Source organism: Squalius cephalus, assembly GCF_949319135.1.
Source record: "Squalius cephalus genome assembly, chromosome: 2".
NCBI classification, from domain to species: domain Eukaryota; kingdom Metazoa; phylum Chordata; class Actinopteri; order Cypriniformes; family Leuciscidae; genus Squalius; species Squalius cephalus.
In genome coordinates this window covers 57,880,244-57,901,063 of record NC_137123.1, presented here as the reverse complement: position 1 = coordinate 57,901,063, position 20,820 = coordinate 57,880,244, and the positions used below count along the sequence as shown (strand labels likewise).

The window sequence follows — 20,820 nt, the reverse complement described above, 5'->3', positions numbered from 1 at the left end:
ATGAAGAAAACAGCTTAAATCATATACTTGGTGATGTTTTTGAAAATGTAAAAATAACAAAAGTTTTCTGTGATGATGGGTAGCCTATAGTGTAGGCTACTGTAGGGGGATAGAATCTAGTTTGTAGGCCTACAGTATAAAAAACATTATGTCTATAGAAAGATGCAGAATGCACATAAATAGGCTACACTGGAAATAATAGTGTAGTCTAAACGCACGAATTTGGCGTCGCGTTCGAAATGGAATGATTAATCTTTTTATTTTAATTTAAACGGCTATGTGAGCTTGTAACTAAAGGAATTTCCCACGAACCTAACCCGCTTAGTCATGTAAACCTCAAAAAGTCTTACAAATCTGTATCAGGCCTACTCACAGTGTGAGCAATTTCGTCATCCGTTTAATGTTTAGAAAAAAATCAGCCTTCCCTAAATTACGCACATTGTATCTGAAATATTAAATGCCTGAGATACATCAAAACATTTGTTCGATGGTTCGGGCAACTTTTGTTTATTGTCCTTTGCGAGTTTGGATAATAATCAAAAGGAAAAAACTAACAGGTAAGAGATAATTGGATGTCGAGCGTTGTTAAGGTGTGATGCGTTTGCACTTCCATCGTCTGGTCTGCGTTCGAGCGTGAATCAATTGTGTATTTGCGCATTGGGCTTGTGCCGAAATAACAGAGGTGTCAAACAAACTATTAATTAGGCTGCGGATTTGATAGCATTTGGTGATGTGTTGACATCCTGACGTCAAAATGTTAACCCACTTAGTCTTGTTGATCCCAGGTCTTCCAGATTCTTTGATATCTCGAATGCTTTTTTTTCTCTCTCGATGGTAGGCATTAAACAATTAAGGGAATATTAAAGGGATAGTTCAACCAAAAATGAAAATTGTGTCATGATTTACTCAATCTATGAATTAATTTGTTTCTTCTGCTGAACACAAAAGAGATTTAGAAGAATATGGGTAACCACACAGTTGAATGATTTTCATATATCAATGGGGCAGAACAAATGTTTGGTTACCCATATTCAAAATATCCTTTTGTGTGTGTGTGTGTGTGTGTGCTCAGCAGAAGAAAGAAACTTCCAAGTGTAAATGACAGAATTGAATTGGGTGGGCTAACTATCCCTTTAATCCTATTTGATTTTAGATACTTGCTATTTTTTACTACACAAGTTAATACAAATATGCAAATAGATATCAGAAACACGACACATTAATGGATTTATTGGAGATTCTTGACATATCCTTGATAACTGGGTCAAATATTTAACCAGACCACAAACACAAATTCTGGCCAATCAGCAACCTTTCACTCAATCACCTCTAAAAGCATCTCATCACTAACATATAAGAAGCTCAATGACATGCAACGACCAGGTACCCTTTATTACAGCATCACCTTACCTCTCGAATGTACAATTATGAATGTGTAAGTAAAAATGATAAAAGGAGGTTACTCTTGTTTTATGATGCTTCTTGGTTGGACTGGTTACCATTTAAATCATAGTGGTCTGTGCCATTCAAAATAGAGGGATGGACTTCCAGTTCAAGCAATTTCCCAGCCAATCTTTCATTCTAATTACTTTATACTATGAATAAACTATTAAAAAAAATAAAAATACTTCAATCTAATCAGCCAGGAAAATCTGTTGAGGTCTTGAATTAGTGACACCGGAAACCATAACGTGCATTAGGGATAAGAGAGCAGGTCAGGCCGGTCCTTTTTACCCTACCCGTGCAATGCACCAAATGTGTTTGCAGATACTACATGGAGTTTTATCTATACAAGGAGTCAGTAATACAAAACAGACAGGTAAAACAGGGATGGGGGGTGGGAAACCGTAAGGAAATTTGACAAACTGATTGTTCCCGTTGTTCTGAGAATTTGAAACACACCACACAAGACCTATGAAGAGGAACTTGTGCTGCAGCACAAATGCCTCACACGGAGAGGTGGTCTGGAGAAAGTCTGGAGGAATCCTGGCCACATTGTTTTCATCACTCAGTGGCCTTGAAAGAGAAAGACAGTTTAGGCCTCGACTTCCCTTTCCCCAAAATGATCTTCTGTTCTTCTTTCTGCTGTTTCTGTCGCTCTTGTTCCAACTTCATACGCTCCTCATGTATTTTTCTCTGCTCTTCAACTATTCGTAGTTGTTCCTCTGCCTGCAGGACAGAAAAAGGTGTTTATTAGGAGATAAATATTAACAAGCGCAATATACTGGTATTGACGATCATCGTGATTTTTTTTTTTAATTAAATATTGATAGTGTTAATTAGTGATGATGCAATATACAAGTATTGGCGATAACCATAATATTTCAAATAAACAGTACACATATGATATGATACTAATAATCCAGCGGCAGTATCTGTTTGACATCCCAACGTACAGTAGGTGGCAGTATTGCACCTTAACACTGGGAGCCAACTGTCATAAAACACAAGTAGACACAGTGTGCTACTTCCATGCAAAAGCATGTCGTCAGATATGACAGACACTCCACCCGCACTCCAAAATGACTCAATCACCCCAGTCTGCAGGACTTGCCGATCAACACTGAGCGCAAAGGTGGGCAATACAACCAACCAGTTCACCCACCTCCGCCTCTGTTATCTTGCAGATTTGGCCACTGTACAGACAATAAGTTAGTCCTAAATAGTCCTGAAATGGGAAATGTTACATTAACCTGTTAACTGCTGACACCTTTCTGTTTTATTAAATTTACATCCCTTGGGGCTTTTAGTCCAAAAGTATGCCTATTCAGATAAAAACATCTAGAATATCTTTAGACGGCAGTATTTTTCTCTATTTTTACCCTTTTTTTTTACCCATTACCCATTTTTAAGGACGATGTGAGCATGGTGGTGCACTAAACTCTTCACACCTAATTTATGTTTCATTCATCCTCGACACCAGACAGAAAGTCCACAAGTGAGACTCATACGAGTAATAAAGCCGTAATATGGACAAAGACATTCAGATATCACAAGTTATAGCTGAATAAAACACAGATAGAGACATTAAGAGAGTTAACACCACTGCGACAGCCTATGGTTTATCTGTGTTCTTCAAGCGATCTCGGGTATTTTCATCAGGATCATGTACATTTATAATGCAATGCCAATTGACATAGCCTTTAGCACTGTATAGAATACTATAAAATGATATAATTTCTGCCTCGTTCTGTGATAAGAAGCAACATCAGTTCGCAGAAGGAAGTTATTTCAGTGTAATTGTTCTTTTTGTATACAATGGTTTAAAAAAAATGCAAAAATAAACTAAGATGATTTTAACTGATAGCATTTTTTCCCCCCAAGATTTCTATAACTATCGCAATATATCGTTATCGTGACTTCTTTTGGCCATGATAATCGTGTAGTGAAAAATCAGATATCCTGACAGCGCTAATGCGAATTTAATATTGGCTGATCCCTAACCGTCAACAGCATCGCCATATCTTGGAATGGTGACCATCTCGGTTTATGGTTCATGCAATAGGCTATACTTTTTTGCAGTTACATTTGTTAAAAAATAAAGATATAAAATACTAAAAACATCCAAGACTAGACTATTCATGCATATTGCATTGATAATCACTAGTCCCACACTTTAATTAAAAGCTTCAAGCAATCGTTCTGTGCTCTGTGACGTTCGATATAATGTACAAAAGAGCTTTACCAATAGTCGGTTTAATTTTGAGTCTTATATCATTTGCAATATGTAGTCGTTTATGACAAACTGAATTTTGTGATAACTGTTTGAAAGGGACAGTTGCAAGACCGCATCTGTTAGTTCACTTTTACATGTTGACAGGTGTATCTTGACCTTTATGGCTTGAAACTGAGAGGATCCCTTATATAAGTTCTGTTTTGTAACTAAACTCATCAGGACTAAAACTGAACTGTGATCTCCTTTTTTCTAAAAGACTGCTCTGTTGAGAAGGAGAACTCCACAAAACAAAACATGTCTAGTTGCTTATGCAATATTAATGTCCCACATGGCCACAGAAGAGGGTACATTCGAGAAGACAGCAAGGCCAATAGAGTGCTAGTTAGAAAGAATTCAAGGTGCTCGACACAAAGAACAGATTTTAAGGCTTTATCTGAAAATTCAAAGTTTGTGCAGCAAGCATAACATAAAGGTTTGATTGTTAATATCTAACTAAATGGCTCCTCTGCCCTTAATTTCGATCACATACACTACTTCTCAAAAGTTTGTTTTTAAATGAAGTCTCTTATTCTCACCATTCAAAACTGCAGTAAAAACAGTAATACTGTGGGATATTATAACAATTTAAAATAACTGTTTTCATATAGTTTAAAATATAATTTATTTCTGTGATGGAAAAGCTGAATTTTCAGCATCATTACTCCTGTCTTCAGTGTCACATGATCCCTCAGAAATCATTCTAATATGCTGATTTGGTGTGAAACATTTCTAATTATTATCAATGTTGAAAACAGTTGTGCTGCTCCACAATATTTCCGTGGAATCTGTGATATTTTTCTCCCAGATTACTTGATGAACAGAAGTTTAAAAGAGCAGCATTTATTTGAATTATATATATTTTTTGCAATATTGCAGTTTTTACTATCACTTTTAATCAATTGAATGCATCCATGCTGGATAAAACTTAATTTCTTTAAAAAAAAAACTAAACTTTTCAATGAATTGTTCCATTGTTTCAACTTTTATATGAAATGAAACATGACAAAACCACACGTACCAGTTTAGCTTGAGCATCTGCTATCTTGCGATTGTTCTCCACCAGAATTTTTTCCAGTTCTTCACGCTTTGACTTCTCTTCCTCCTGCAAAGTCAAACCGCTTTAATGTGAGTTGTAGTGGCAGAAATCATAAATATTCACAAAAATAAGTGGCACAACTTGAGCAAACACATAAATGAGTAGATAATAAAGATACATTCAGCTCACCAGACATGGATAAACCTACAGTAAACTTGTCCTTCACTCACGAATAAAGTTCCTAGAGGAGTCAGGGTCATATTGGGAATACGTTTTTTGTTTTTTTTTAAAGTACAATGTACCACCAATCAGCAAGGGAGGTTCTTTCAAACCACTGACCTGTGTTCTTGGTACTTCTCTACTTACATATCACTCTCAGAAAAAAGGCCACACAGTGAAGTGCCGTCTGAGGAGCAGTCAGCTTAAATGATGTATAGGACCAACAGAAGCGTGAATAACTTTCATCACTTCTATTCATAAACAACTGAGAGGGATAGTGAAGTTCAGGCGAATAGCAACCAAAGCTCATGGAACTCGCAGGAGTTGTGCATGAGCTGTTTTGTTCAAGAAAACTGTGAAACATGAAATTAAAGATAATAGAATGGTAGTACTGTGTATGACACAACTGTCATACTCAGTGCTACTATGATGTGCGTAAGATTAGATTAAAATAAAATAAATTTTCACTTAATTTTGAGAGGAATTAGGCTAAAGACCCTGACATACTTCAAGCGACATCGAAGAACAAACTGAGCGTAATTTCTAACAAAATCAGGCCAAAATGTAGTTCGTTTGGAGTTTTGAACAGCTCGCTAAGGCGAACTTTCACTCCAGCTGGTAAACGCCTTCAAACTACAATTGGTCCGTGGCAATTATGTAATAGGTAGGTGTAATCTGAGGCTCCGCCTTCTTTGATGTGGAAAATTGAGGTCTGATGTCTGCAAATAAAAACATTAAAACATTGGAGAGCTGCTTTTGAGAAGAAACTGAAGTTGTACTTCTAATTGAAAGCGACACCGACACAGTTTTTTCATGCTTGATACTGTAAAGCTGCTTGCTTTAAAGCAATCTGTTGAATAAAGTGATAGATAGATTAGGGTGACCATACGTCCTGTTTTTCCAGGACATGTCTGGCCAGGATTTCGAGATCGCCCAAAATGTCCGGGATTCGGCTTTTGCTTTCTACAGTCACCATTCATTATGTTTACATTATTACATTATTCGACACTGACACGTACGTGCCAGCTTTGCAGGTCATGCATTCTGCTTCACACGGATCCCGACCGAGACGAAAACACAGGAATTTTCTTAGCAATGCTAAAACGCACATCAACCGATCACTTGTTTAGCGTTCGTGTAAACACTACATTCAGATTCACCAATCGGAAATTAATTCAGTCATATTGAATCAAAAGGTGTGCATGTAAACAAAATAAATGGCGACGATAGAAAGCAAAAGCCAAATCCCGGATATTTTGGGCGATCTCGCAATCCCGGCCGGACATGTCCTTGAAAAAGAGGACGTATGGTCACCCTAAGATAGATAAACGTGACGTGACTTTACTGGAGTCCGAATTGCAGAGCTGGTGCAAACATATCCAGGTCGTTAAGATCACATGCTTTCTTAACTGCAGCTGTTTTCTCACAGCTGTCATTTTTGTTGTGCCTTTATTTTGTTATTGCATGGAAAGTGCGCAGCATATATTTACATATTCATCTAATCGTCGCTCTCAGCAGTGTGGGCGCCGTCGGGATGTTCGCTAACACTGCAACGGTATTTCAAACTTCTTTTTACCCCTAAACGGAGAATGAAAGAGAACTTCGCTGTGAGTATATCAGAGCCTTAAGGCCTGTTTTACACCACACACTCATACAGTGTGCAAAGAAAGCAACATCAGGCTTCACACAGGTCGCTTATCCACAAATAAACTGCAGATCCAAACAGAAAATAACGTGATTTCTAAGTAACTATATCGAATATTTCCTATTGCACAGTTAATATGAATGCCTAAATATTTGTTGCTTTCGTGTGTGTGTGGTGTGAAACAGATCCAATTCCAACAAAACTACAGGAACCTACCCATTTAACCAGCATTCGTAAGCACATACATTCTGTGCTGCCAGTTCACATGCAAGTTACCTCCCGAGCTTTCTGAGCAGCCAGCTCCGCATGTCTCTGTTTCTCCAGCTCCTCCAGCAACTGCTTCTCCATGATGCGTTTAGCCTCCTCCACCCGTCGCAGCACTTCTCTTTCAATCTCATCCTTTCGCTTTTCCAGTTCCTCCTCTACGCGTTTGGCCACAAGTTCCTCTACGCGCCGCGCCGTCTCCTCCTCAATGAGCCGCTCCTCGATCTCCTGCTGTCGACTAGGGAAGAAGAGATTACAGTCAGTAAGTAGTACAAAATGAAAATGTACTTAGTTATGAAATGATTTTTTATGAAATGAAGCAGGACAGGTAAACATAAACAACATGAAATGCAATGCACATGCTAGCTGCCATTGTGCATGGAAAATCAACAACTTAAAAGTGTGAGCTTTTCAGTAGTGGTCCACTTCTATAGGCTTTTTAAAGTCCAAAATGCTGCTTATTTTTGTTTTATGACAGATAATTAAGATTATATTGTTGTCTAACACTTCCCTAGAAGACACAAAATCAAAGTTCAAATTCAGACAATAGGCTATTTATTTATGTATGTATTCAATGACATGACATGCACATTATTGTGTCCAAGGACATTATTTCCTTTTAAAATAATTAGATAAATGCATGACATATCACTTTATTCTATAAAACCTATTTAGTTTGAATTCATTTTTACATTTAAATAATGCATATTATTTTATGTTTTATCATCTTAAACCCCCAAAATGTCAACTGTCTGAACAACTGAACAGACTAAGAAAACAATTTAAAATGGTGTCTTAATAACAAAATCAAAAACTAAATACTATGGCATCATTTTAGTTTTGTAACCTTTCATATAAACAAATTTTATAAATATTTGTAGTTTTAAAGCTGTCCTCTGTGTGTGAGTTTTAGTATCAGTACTACATTAAACATATATATGTTTATAATGCATAATAACACAATGAGTCCTGATAATGCCAAATGTCTGATGTTACCAGTAAAAAGTGGCCTACATTATTTTAAATGTATCTAGTCAGTGACAGTGCAAGCCTGTTCATCTGAAATAATTCTGTATTTTCAGCTTCAGAATCATGAATATTTTTATTCTGGTGTCACCATCGTCCTGTGCATTGGGTTATCAGTAACAAGTCCAAGCCTATTCATTTCAACACCCACAAAGTAATATAAAATTTAACCTTTTATCATATGTCTTGGAGTATCGCAATAATATCGTATTGTGCGTTCAGAATCGTGATATGTATCGAATCTTGACATGAGGGTATCGTTACACCCCTAGTAAATATGATTATATGCAACATCCAGAAGACCCCGACTGATCCTTGTGGCAGAGTGAAAAGTTTGTAGGACTCTCTCAAATACTGGTAAAAAAATGCTAATTTCAAGTACGGGTAGGTTGGTACACTTTCCATGTCTGGACTGTACAACTATTTGGTTGTACCGCCTGAAATAAAAAGTCAAAAAATGAATTTAAACACTTTGAAATGTTATCTAACAACTGAACACAATGTTTAAACACATTGCTCGTGACTCAAACATATGCATTACCATCAGTTTTGAAAAGATATTTAAAAATGACCCATTATGTAGCCAAAGTTTCTGTCAGATTCATTTAAATAACCAGCCTGGCTGATTGATGGGTGTATACTTACACATTAGAGCAAAAATTACGATTTTGAGAATTCAATCACTCCACAACCCCAAAATACAATGTTTTACGGTTTTATTTTGAACATGGTTCAATGGTAGTGTGTCATTGTTTTGGCATGCACCTCAGTTTTAACATGGTATGTTTAGCAAAAGCTCGGTGTACTAAAGTAAATATAATTCAGATAATGTACTATGTGATGTGTGGCAGTATCTTGATAGTGGTAACTTAGTATCTGATGGCACTTTTAAATGTGGCCTGAAAACCCACATGAAAATACTACCACGTAAACACTATTGTACTGAAATTGGTGTATTTGCATAGTACTCCCAGAATACGATGATACATGTACAACAAAAACACGGTAGCTTTCTTCACTTTATGGTTCCTCCAAAGTACTTTTGTATCTTCGTGTAGCTCACATTATTCAGGAGATGTCTACTCTACAGCCTGGCTGTCATGACGCGTTTCGTTTTGGAAAGTGTGGGTAACGTTACTCACATTCTCCTCTGTCTTTCCATTTCGACTCTCTTCTCTTCTTCCTCTTTCTTCTGCTTTTCGTCTACAGCACTCCTCTTACTTATCGCCCTGCCGAAAATATCGATTCTCTCCGGCGGCGTGGCGGCTCTCTCCCTTTCCCGGCGAGCCGCGGCCGTGTTTGATTTGGAACGAGAGCGCGACTCTCTCTTCCGACTCCTTTTGGACTCTCGGGACTTTGAGCGCCTCTTTCTCTCTTTGTCCCGGGACCTTGAACGAGAGCGGCTTCGCTTTTTACTGTGCTTACTATTTTTTGAGTGCTTGGACCGGGAAGAGCTGCGGCTCCGCGAACGACCCATTTCAAACGCCGTTAGAGTTCAGTAGCAGTAACCAGAACACTGAACACCTCTAAAGCATCGGATAGAGGAGTGCACGCACCTGGTCGTCTTTCAAACAAGCCCCAAATTACACACTTAAGGAATCAGTCCCGACTGCATGACAATAATCTTGAAGACGAAACTCTTATTTGGAAATAAATTGTTTAATAAGAACGTGATTGCTTAACTGCACGGTACCATTTATCTTGTATGGTTAAAAAGCAAGATGGAGGATGGCTGTTCTCAGATCCCAGAATGCAATTTCTTATTTTTTTTTCCCCCTACGTTGTGAGGATCGACACTTGGTTACATCGATTACTGCCATCAACTGGCGTGGAGCGTAAACGAGAAGCCCGTTTCATTTCAGAGAATCATTTGGACGGTTCGTTCAATGAACTGATTCACCACTGAGTCATCACTCCCGACTATTTGTTTTGTAAAGTAGATAGATAGATAGATAGATAGATAGATAGATAGATAGATAGATAGATAGATAGATAGATAGATAGATAGATAGATAGATAGATAGATAGATAGATAGATAGATAGATAGATAGATAGATAGATAGATAGATAGATAGATAGATAGATAGATAGATAGATAGATAGATCTTAAATTTGAACATGTAACATTATAACTAAAAAAATATGGATTCATACTGGCTGTGTTTAGGTGGAGTAGTGACTAGTGTATAGTAGGTTTATTCCTATATCAACCATATCAGGTTGATTATAAGCCACCACAATTATATTATAGCATAGGCTATGTGTTCTAAAATGTTTTTTTTTTAAACAGCCATTATAATAATATTAGGATAAGACTAGGCTTTGTTTTTATTGATAAGAAACCATAGCCTGCACAATCTTGATGCAATCTGATATATATATCATAAATTATTAATAAAAGCAGCAGAATATTTAATTAATCTCAAATGCCAAAATTAAAAGGCTGAAGGCTAACAGCATGCAGATGGAGAATTGTAAGATATCCTTTAATCATACACATTAAGAAAATAATAGAAGGCATTATTATTATTATTATACTACCAATACCTGGGCTTAGTTGTTCGCTTCGATCAGTGCTTTGCTTGCTTTTCAAGATATAACATTTTTAGTTGGAGTAAAAAGACAGATTTTCATGTAATTAGGTTCTCTATGCACGAATATTGATATTAATTGCATTTGGGAAGTTTACATGAATGAGGTGCTAACTCCAACTAAATCCATGTCAAAAAGAATTTTCCAAATTGTAGCCCTATATGCAGGCTTTTTGAGATCAAATTAATAAATAAAACAAAAAGCATACCAATATTTCTTCTCAAAGTGTGTACCCGGCTTTAGAGAATTCTAAAATGAACTATTGAAGGGAATTGTGTTAAAACTTTAATCATCAATTTAATTATTAATTTATTTCCCTTCTTACAAGCACTTTTCCTTATGCTGCCTGTACATTAATTGTATAACGTAGACAAAGCTTGATGTTTGTAAAAGACTCTTGGACTTACACATGAACTATCTTCATATCACCTTTATGAAGATCAGTCAGTATAAACCGTTTTAATTGATTTTCAGATGATGTCGTCCCTAACATGAGCCTGGTCTTTGTCAAAGACATAGCCTACTAAAACAACACTACCCTGACACCTGCTGGTCAAATAAAGCCACTGCAAGATGAGACTTAACTCCTCCCAAACGCTACGTCAGTAATCAAGTAGCCTATGAGATACATGGATGGAGCAAAACCAAATGTTGTGTAAATACTCCAAGGTGGTAGGCTATATGTTCATTTAAGAGATTATGTCGTAAGGAAACTGTTTTATATTTATATAAAAATGTGTTTTACATAGTTTGTCAACGTAGGCCTATATTTTATTTAGCATGATGTTGAGTAAAGTAGGCTACACACGCATAGCCAGGCTATATTAATTAATATGTATTTCCTTTAGTTGCTTTTTCTTGATGTTGGTATGGAGTGTGTTTACAAGAAGTATATATTTACTTCATTTTATAACACTTATAGGCTAATGTCAGCAACAGCAAGGACTGGCAACACTCTTCATGTGGACTTTACTCCTTTGACCACAAGATGGCAGCCAAGTTTCGCCAAATGCCAATGTTGAAGGACGATATATCACGCTTCTCGGACATTAAGGTTCGGAAATTGAGAACTTCTGTTTGTTTTGCTTTTTGTGTCCCAGTCAACCATCTTCTCTCAGTCCGATACATTTGTCGCAGTGGACCGTTTATAGCTAGGCTAATCCTCGTAAACCGTTTTTCGACCGAAACCTCTCGACTTAAATAGGTTAACTCTTTAATTAATGCTATAACATAGGCTATGGGCTAGGCTATGTTATTAAAAATAGATAAATACATTACTTAAAAAGCAATTCCAAAGAACTTGCTGTTGGTTTATTCGTTTATCTGCTACTTATTGACTAAGTCTTCAAATGCATATCCTCGTGCCTTGATCATGTCTAATTTTTTTTCTTCAACAGATCCCCCCACCTGTTTATCCCTAAATAAATAGGCTATTAGATGGAGTCCAGATACATTTTTTTGTTGCTATGAACTAAGTTGACAAGAGTGATGTAGAAGTAATGTATTCGCTGTGAAGCTTAGGCTACTGGCGACGCCTATCTGAGAAAAAGGTTTTCACGTTAAGTGATCTAATTTTTAGCAGTAAGAAAAAAAGGTGTTTTAAAGTTGTAGTTTTTGTTGTCATCATCATCACAGTTATGCATGATATGATAATAGTAAGGCCTGTCGTCAGGGAGTAGGCCTACATGTTATTTAAGAAAAATATAATTGTATTTTGAGAATGACAATTCATAGACAACATCTAGTCTGTGGGGTAAAACGCCCCCAGGGGGCATCGCTTCCCACTATCATAATTACTGTAGTTACCATGTTCTGAACAACACATCCTTTGTTTTTCCATCAAATGTAATCTAACTAGGTGGTTGAATAAAATAAAAAAATATTTGGAATTGTATTAAAAAATTACCTCAAGTTAGCATTAGCTAGCTAGTTAGCTAGCCAATTAGAATCAGCTAACAATATTTTTCAAATAGGCTGAATTTCAACATGGTTACTTTAATAATTAATCATATTTATCTAATTTGCTGTTATTTTGGCTTGTCTTTTTCATTTTAAGCTAAAGCTGCGTGTACTCTGATTTTGCTGTAAATGTATAGGCCTAATCAAATTGCTTTGTCAGAGTGGGGGCCTTTTACCCCACCTTGGTACAATTTTTTATTTTTATTTTAAATCTAATAACATGAAAACTGGACATTTTTCATACTTGGTTTATGTCATTGTCACTGAAAACTAGGATAACTATTCTAGACACATTTGACTTTTGTTTCACAGAAAAAATTACAGTCCTTAAGGACTGTACCCACTCTACCCTACACAGAACATCCATTGGGAGGCGTTCACGTAATTGCAAAATATAAACCAGCTTGATGGGAAAAAAACGACACCTTTCGGCTCACATGCAGCTGGCCCGTTGTTCAATGAATTACCTCTGTTTTTATAGGGCTACACAGTAAACTATAGGCCTAGATTAAAATGAAATTATTAGCATGTGAAATTGCAACAAAATAATAATAATAATAAATAAAAAAAAAAAATGGAATAAAATGAAATAAAAATAAGGAATGGAATCATAAGGACAACAACCATCATTTAACTCTGGCTTATTAGGCTTCGTCACTTTTATGCAGATCGCTTGTGATTAAATCATGCCAATCTAATATTTAAATTAGTCTAGAATAATTAAAGTAATAAAGGTATTTTAACCTACACCATATGGCAACGTCATGTAAACCCCGTATGCAACATTAATAATAGCGGCTGATTTGCTGACGTGAGCTAAAAATAATGCCGCTTAAATGTAATTCGTTTTAGCTACATCTATTGCGAACCGGTGCCTAAACTGCACTTCTTGAAACTTTGCCTTTTATTTTTATGACAAAGTAAAGTTCAAGCAACCTGTTTTGCAAAACAGAAGTTAAACAATGAAAATAACTGAATGTCCGATACAGTAAAATCTTTGCAAATGTTAGACTATGTAGCTAATGCACTGAAGCAGAACGAATAACAAAAGAAGTTGAAGCACCATCTTTCTTCAAGAAACTCTCACCTTGTATTTGAACGTCGTATCGTGATCAAACATCCAACAGGAAGATTTAGAATTTTTTTAGAAATAGTAATAACCTATAATCAACATCTGAAAAGACAAGTTTAGACATTTGGCCCCCAGCCTTTTTATGGGAGGAAATTAACAAAAAGTTGTTTGATCTTTTTTATCATTATTAATAAATAAATATATATTTTTTGTCTTTTTCTTTGATTTGAAGTGAAAAGCCGAGAGCTTCTGCTCACATTTTCTTTGCGGGAAAACATGTCCTAAGTAAAACATCCCTTTTAGTGAAAGTGTTCACTTGAAACAGTGAATGCGACTGGCAGCGTTTCACATTGATTTATTTTGCTCGACAAGGTGTAGTTATTCTTGTAGGCAGAGGTGGATTTTTCATAGTTTAATCAAGGCAATTATGCTGTTAGCTAATTGGCTGAAACAATTCTGAAAAGCACAACTAAAACAATCCATAAAACACACCTGGGATGAAAATGGATGCGTGTGGATAAGTTTTATATATGGAATATATATTTTTTTTTTAACCCAATATCCTATTGTGGTGTTGTCAGGTTCTCGCTATGAGCGCCTATTTCATGTAATTAAAGATCCCGTGAGCTATCATTGCAACAGAGCTATTCAAGACCGGACAATATTTCAACCTGTCCATAATGAAATTAAAATAGTTACAACTTCGATTTTTACATGATTTTCGAGACATTTAGAGAAGGGCGTGTGTATTATATTCAATAATACGAGGTGCGGCCCGTTGCCACATTCATCATCCCATTACTGTACCCAATCCAGGTCCGATTCGTGAAGGGTAAAATGAATTACCGACGTTAAGTCGTCAATAAAGTCATTTCAGTAAATGGTGTCTCAGATGACTCCGGCATTATTCAACGGGCTTTATCAGCACTGGGGAAATTACGTCGCCTCTACACCTCATGTAATACGGCCCTGCTTACCTTGATAAAGCGCCCTGCCAGCGGCTAGTGACAGTGCTTTTGACCGGCTTTTATTCACTCGCTAGTGATGAACGCCAAGCTGATCAGGCGGAATGGGCGCTAATTAAAACCTATAAATTATCTTTTGCAGCCCCTCTCAAGACGTCGCATGCAGCCGAGATAAGAGCTGGAGTGCTAATTTACCGCCTGAAAAGGAGCGTGCCTCACAATGGCTACTTGGCTCAAATAGCATATTGATAGTGTCCTAATTAGAAATTTATTAAGTACCCACTCGAGCTTTTCGAATAAAGATTTCAACCCAACCAGTTTTATATGAATAAATGCTGCATGTAGGCTACTAAAATTCTAAATGTTTTGTGTGCGTGCGTTCCTGCTTCCCCTTTTGGCGTATTATTTTGCGTAGCCTAATTGGTGAAACTTTAAACCATTTAGCCTACTTGTTATTAACACGTCCTGCTTTTATGTTGTGAGTTATTCTTTTTTTCGTTTTAACTAAACACGGTTGCTGCCACATTTTCTTGATGTGGCCATCCATTTGTGAATCAATTTAAAGATCATGCCAGTAAACAGTAAACTGTCCATTGTTTTATAAATGTAACCCGAATGCGATTCATTTATCTAATTAACACGCTTTCATTCAAATCAAAATATTATTTAATATGGCTGCATTAATATGACTAGACATTAGGATAGGTTACACCAGCAAAAGTGTGTTGAATTATGGGTTAGGTCAGGTAGAAATCCTTAAGGTAGGCTAGCAATTGCAATTTAATTACCACTTTTGACAGTGTCTAGTCAAAACGTTTCGACTGAAAAATAAGTAAATAAGTAGCCTATAGCGCTATAAATACGGTCTGTTGCTTTGTTATTACGATAATTAGGTGAATTATATAGGCCGACCTTATATGCTATCAGACTATAATATTTTGAGATATAATTGCAAACTTTAATATTAATATTATTTATCAATCTATCTAATTTTATGGCAATTCTGATTCTTAACCATTATTTATTTTATTGTCTCAAAGAATAATAATCTTGGTCAAATTATGAAGGCTCACTCCTGTTTTCTTTCACTAGCTCCGTCTATCGCCTACCTACACTAAGAATCCCAGAAAATAGCTATTCGCGATGTTATTAGTGTCTAGTTTTGACAAAAAATACAACGAGCAACTAAAATAATGAATTATCAGGCAGCTGTGTCAGATCTTTTCTGTCAAAAGCCAATGCCGATCCAAAAACATCCAGTCCTCATTAGAGTGGATTTCCCGTTCGCCAGCGTATTTGGTCTTGGAAATCCATCCATTTGCATAAGATTGTAAAATTCTATTGGATATTCTCTTCTTGTGACACCAAGGATGTTGGTACCCCATTGGTCTATTGCACGTGTGTCTCGCTCACGTGCTTCCGGTTAAGGAAAAAAGTATGTGAGGGGCACAGTGATTTTAGAAAGAGTTTGTTAAGCGCGAGCTGTCACACGGGGCAGCGAGTCGGGGACTGCGGAGCATCGCGCGATGCATTATCTGACATGAATAACGGGTGCGTTTTGACACTTGAAACGCCTTGATCGCGGAAAGCATTCCGATGCTATGACAGTCGCTCCTCTTAAGGTATTTCGTATACCTTTATTTTAACAGTATAGACTGTATTCTTGTTTGTTGCTATCCGGATACTGCTCTTTGCAACAAGTGGAATTTTTGGAGTGCAGACCACGATCCAGCTTGTCATGGAGGAGCAAAAGGATCAAAATAGTCGTGATTCGACTGAATCCGATAGCGTCTCGCTCTCACCCAATATACCATCTCCTCCGATTTTACCTCACCAGGCTGCGCAGCAAGCCCACAGAACCACGAACTTTTTCATCGACAATATTCTACGGCCAGATTTCGGCTGCAAGAAAGATCTTGGGAGTAGGGACCGCGCGCAAACCTCGGGTAGGGAGAATGTTAACCCTATGGTAATAAGGCCGTCGCATAATAGCAGCCTTTGCCAGGATTCAAACTGCAGTAGTGACAGCACTTCTTCGTCCTCGTCGTCTTCACCATCCTCAAAGCAGACCTCGGCAAAGCTTGTCGAGGGAAATGGAACTACCACAGCAAGGTACGGGGAGAATACGACGTCGATAGTGGTGGTGAACGCTAACGGGGGAACTCCGCCGGCTAAAGAGTCGCAGCCTTTACTATGGCCTGCGTGGGTGTACTGCACCAGGTACTCGGACAGACCTTCATCTGGTAAGGCGCTAGTTTCTTAATTGCATTGCATAATTCACAAACAGCGATTGACGCTGCACGCGAAAAACTTTTTTTTTTTTTTTTTTTTGGAGGTCGCATAGTGAGCTATTTTTTTTATGATTGGCTACAGCGCGTTTTAATCAAACTCGTTTTACGCAGCGTCTGAAGCTGTCATGTTCAGCAGTCTTGGGTTGTTTTGAGGCATGAGCGAACAATAGTCACTTAGGCCGCAAACCATTTTGTTCACTTTCTGGAGAAAAACAAAATATGCAAAGTGCGTTTATTGTGTAGTTCAAAACATTATATAGTTCTGATCACCCTTTGAATTTCTAGCCTTTTTCTGGTGAAACTTTACCCTAAGGATTCAATTGTTAACATTAGTTAATGTATTAACTAAAATGAACTAACCATGAGCAATAGGCCTACATTTGTTACTGTATGTGTTAACGTTAATAAAAACACAGCTGTACAACGTTCATGTTAGTTCACAGTGCATTAACTAATGTTAATAAATACAACTTTGGATTTTAATAATGTTTTATAAATGTTGAAGTTAACATTAACAAAGATGAATAAATGCTGTAGAAGTGCAGTTCATTATTAGTTCATGTTAACTAATTGTGTTAACTAATGAAACCTTACTGCAAAGTATTAACCTTTTTCAATACAAAATAATTGTAGCCTACTATGAAACCATCTTACAATCATTGACAATAAAGGGAATGGTGGATACGTTAATGTCAAGTAGCCTATAGATAATGTGTAATAAATAACACGTAGGCTATATATTTAGATAATAGTAATCCGTTTTAAATTAGTCTGTCTAACCACAGTTTCCCAGCAGCATAATGATATTCATAACAACAACAATAACGAGCATATCTTTTCTCAGTATAGCGCTTAATTGATCTTAGTCTGTGATCATGGGTATGCGTTAATCTGAAAGCAGTTTATGTTTATAATTTCAGTAGGCCTACAAACAGCTTTATCTTAATAAAGGAAAGATAAGAAGAGGAAAGTGCCGAGATTTAATCAACCAAGTTTTGTGGCGTTCGTTAAATCCACCATGACTTTATGCTGCTGGCTATATTTGTAATTAATTTATGATTGCAGGATATTATTCGATATTCAATAGATATTTGCATAAATAGCGTATTTGAATTGCTATTTTGTTATAGGGCTAAAACTCGAATTGATTGATATTTGTTGTCTGTTATTATTAATCTCCTCACGCTGTAAATGTGTTCAGGTCTTACCTTTAGGCGGTTTTTATACCTGTCTTAAACCCAGTGTATTCCCATGGTTTCAGTATTTTTATTTATTTTTTAAATATTGTTTGACTTCAACAAAAGCCAGTTCGTTTAGATGTTACCACACGAAGTACATTTTTAGGTTGACTGCAAAATATTTTTACACTGCATACCTGCCATAAAGTCAGCTGGCTTGTTGGAAAAGATGCTTTGATTGACTTCACTGATTGACTTACTGATTGAGCGATCAGGCACTGGACTTTCACAGACGGCAAGCAGAATTTCGATCATCTGAGTGCAGTTTCCTGAAGGAAAAGCTTTTGGTCCTGATCTGTTGTTGATAATGCAGAAAATTGTTTTCTTGACGAGCGTGTAATGCCACATGCGTGGTGATATTTGCTTTGCATAATATGCTGTAAACAGGTCTTTAGCTTTTCTTATTTTATTTTTTTTAAATTGCACACTGTGCATGAATGGGTTTGGATATGAGCTGCATTATTCATGGATACATTAAAGGTAAAAACTATTTCTAGAACAATAACAAGACAGTTGTTGCAACGGAGCAAAACATACAAATGTAAAATTAAAAATATAATGTCGCTAAAGTTATCTTTAGCAATCAACACAGCTCGTCTGCAAAGGTTACCTTATAGTGTAGCTAATAGTTTTTTATGTGCATTACGTCTTTCAAGTTTAGCTTGCATTTTGAAATGTTTTATTAAAATATAGTTTTTTTTTTTATAATACCCAATCGCTTGACTGTTTTATAGAGAGAAAAACAAAAACGTATTAATCTATCGATTTTATTTTTCTGTGTGACTGACAATAACAAGGAGATTTGGAACTTAACTACTGCTATTGTTGTCGAAAACAGGGCGAATATAGGCCTACTTAGCCTATGTGTTGACATGTTGTCATTTTGTCTGCTGGTAGTAATAATATATTATACTATATTATACTCTGTGCATTTAATACAACCTAAAAAAATATATATATAACTTTTGTAAGAATAAGCTGACTCACACAAAGACTCATTCGGCTTTCCCGCCATGTTAGCTGGGCGTAAGCTCAAGTGACAGTCGAGGACTGAGGCCTACATGCAAGCTTTCATTGCAGGTCTACGATTTGCTTAACTATCTTATCAATTTAACAGTGCATTTCATGGTTACAGCTATTATATTTTGTGGCTTAGAAATAAAACAAACTAAACTATTTTTTCAGCGGCATTTTGTTTCATTGCCTGTTTGGCAAATGGCAATTACATGTCTACTTGTCAGCTGATGTAATAGGCCTATAGTCCACCCCAACACTCATTATGTTTCATTGCAAACACTCATTGTTTATTCAGTAACGAACGAGAAAGGGCCGCGTAATGAACTGCAGTATGAATCTTTGTCGACATTTCTAAAAGAACGCAGCCGAAATAGCTTGTCCAATACGGAAGTGTCAGGTAGGCCCTCGTGTTAACACCGCATCAATCGTTGCATTCTCTGTCAGGTGTGGGTAACCTATGTAGTGTTTATACTGCTTTATGATATTTATGTCTTCGTTTTATTGTTGTTTCTACACTAGGCCCAAGGACACGAAAATTGAAAAAGAAGAAAAGCGAGAAAGAAGACAAGCGACCGAGAACCGCTTTCACGGCTGAACAGCTGCAGAGACTTAAAGCCGAGTTTCAAGCCAATCGGTACATTACGGAGCAGCGGAGACAGTCGCTGGCCCAGGAACTCAACCTCAATGAGTCACAAATAAAAATCTGGTTCCAGAATAAGAGGGCCAAAATCAAAAAGGCCACTGGCTATAAGAACGGCCTCGCTCTTCAGCTCATGGCTCAAGGACTCTACAACCATTCCACAACCACAGTTCAAGATGAAAAAGAAGATAGCGAATAAAATGGCCCGGGTCCTCTTCTTGAAAAGGCCATGGACGCTGACCCCAACAAAAGTGATTTTTTCATATTTTTATGAATCAAATGAAAAGGAGATGTCTTCGAATTCTGCGAAACGAAGATACGATATTTAAACAAATTTCTGTTTATCATACAGTATATGGACATGCATCTAAATACGAACACTATGAAAATTTATATATAGCCAAAACTGTAAGATGTATATATTTAATTCCAGGTAAGGGGATGTCTATATTACTCCTTACTTGCTGTATATTTCTAACGTTTCTTCTCCTTTCCCAATGTGGTTGCTCACCGTTTCAGTAGGCCTAAGTGTCAGGCTTGTTAGAGTTTTTGTGATAGCCCTGTCTCTTAAATCCCTTATCTCACAGTTCTTCAAATGCGTGACTGAACCAACGCTTCAAGCCAAAGATTTTAATATGTTCAGATGATGTTGTCTGAAATAAAAAAGGTAGAATGTGCCATTGCTTTTTTTCCTAGTCTACAAACCCTTAACATAATTACACGATCTGTAGCTATTTAAACGCTACAATGACTTGTCGTTCTCCCAAACCCTTGAGAGATTTTTGTTTAATAAATGTATCACAAAACGATGCTTTTCTACGCTACTCTAATTTGTTTGAATGAGGCAGTGTGGTTGCACTGCAAGTGAAAGGTGTTTTACGGATAATGTATTGCAATTTTTATGATGGGAGATATTATAATATTGGGAGATTTAAAAAAAAAAAAAAAAAAAAGTCAAGTCTGTTTTAAGAAATAACATAAGGTCTACATTTATAAATTTGTTCTAAAACTCATTATTATTTATGATTATTCAATTTATATAGGACTAAATGTAGGCCTAACTATATGTGCCATTTTGATACATAAATATAAAACATGGAATACAAAATGTAAGGGCATTTTTGAGGGCAGCTAATATAA

At 36.6% G+C, this 20,820-nt stretch overlaps 2 protein-coding genes across 2 annotated transcripts; one reads left to right on the top strand and one right to left on the bottom strand.

Moving 5' to 3' along the window:
- Positions 1-1,203: 1,203 nt before the first annotated feature.
- Positions 1,204-9,676, bottom strand: arglu1b (arginine and glutamate rich 1b). Its single transcript, XM_079856416.1, has 4 exons — positions 9,048-9,676; positions 6,892-7,117; positions 4,734-4,817; positions 1,204-2,169 (listed from the first exon to the last, which is right to left on the bottom strand). Exons 1-4 carry the CDS (start codon positions 9,380-9,382, stop codon positions 2,005-2,007), a joined length of 810 nt encoding a protein of 269 aa, XP_079712542.1. The 5' UTR covers positions 9,383-9,676; the 3' UTR covers positions 1,204-2,004.
- Positions 9,677-15,944: 6,268 nt separating this feature from the next.
- On the top strand, positions 15,945-20,505 carry en1b (engrailed homeobox 1b). The gene is made up of 2 exons (XM_079856401.1): positions 15,945-16,737; positions 19,560-20,505. Exons 1-2 carry the CDS (start codon positions 16,233-16,235, stop codon positions 19,877-19,879), a joined length of 825 nt encoding a protein of 274 aa, XP_079712527.1. The 5' UTR covers positions 15,945-16,232; the 3' UTR covers positions 19,880-20,505.
- Positions 20,506-20,820: the final 315 nt, after the last annotated feature.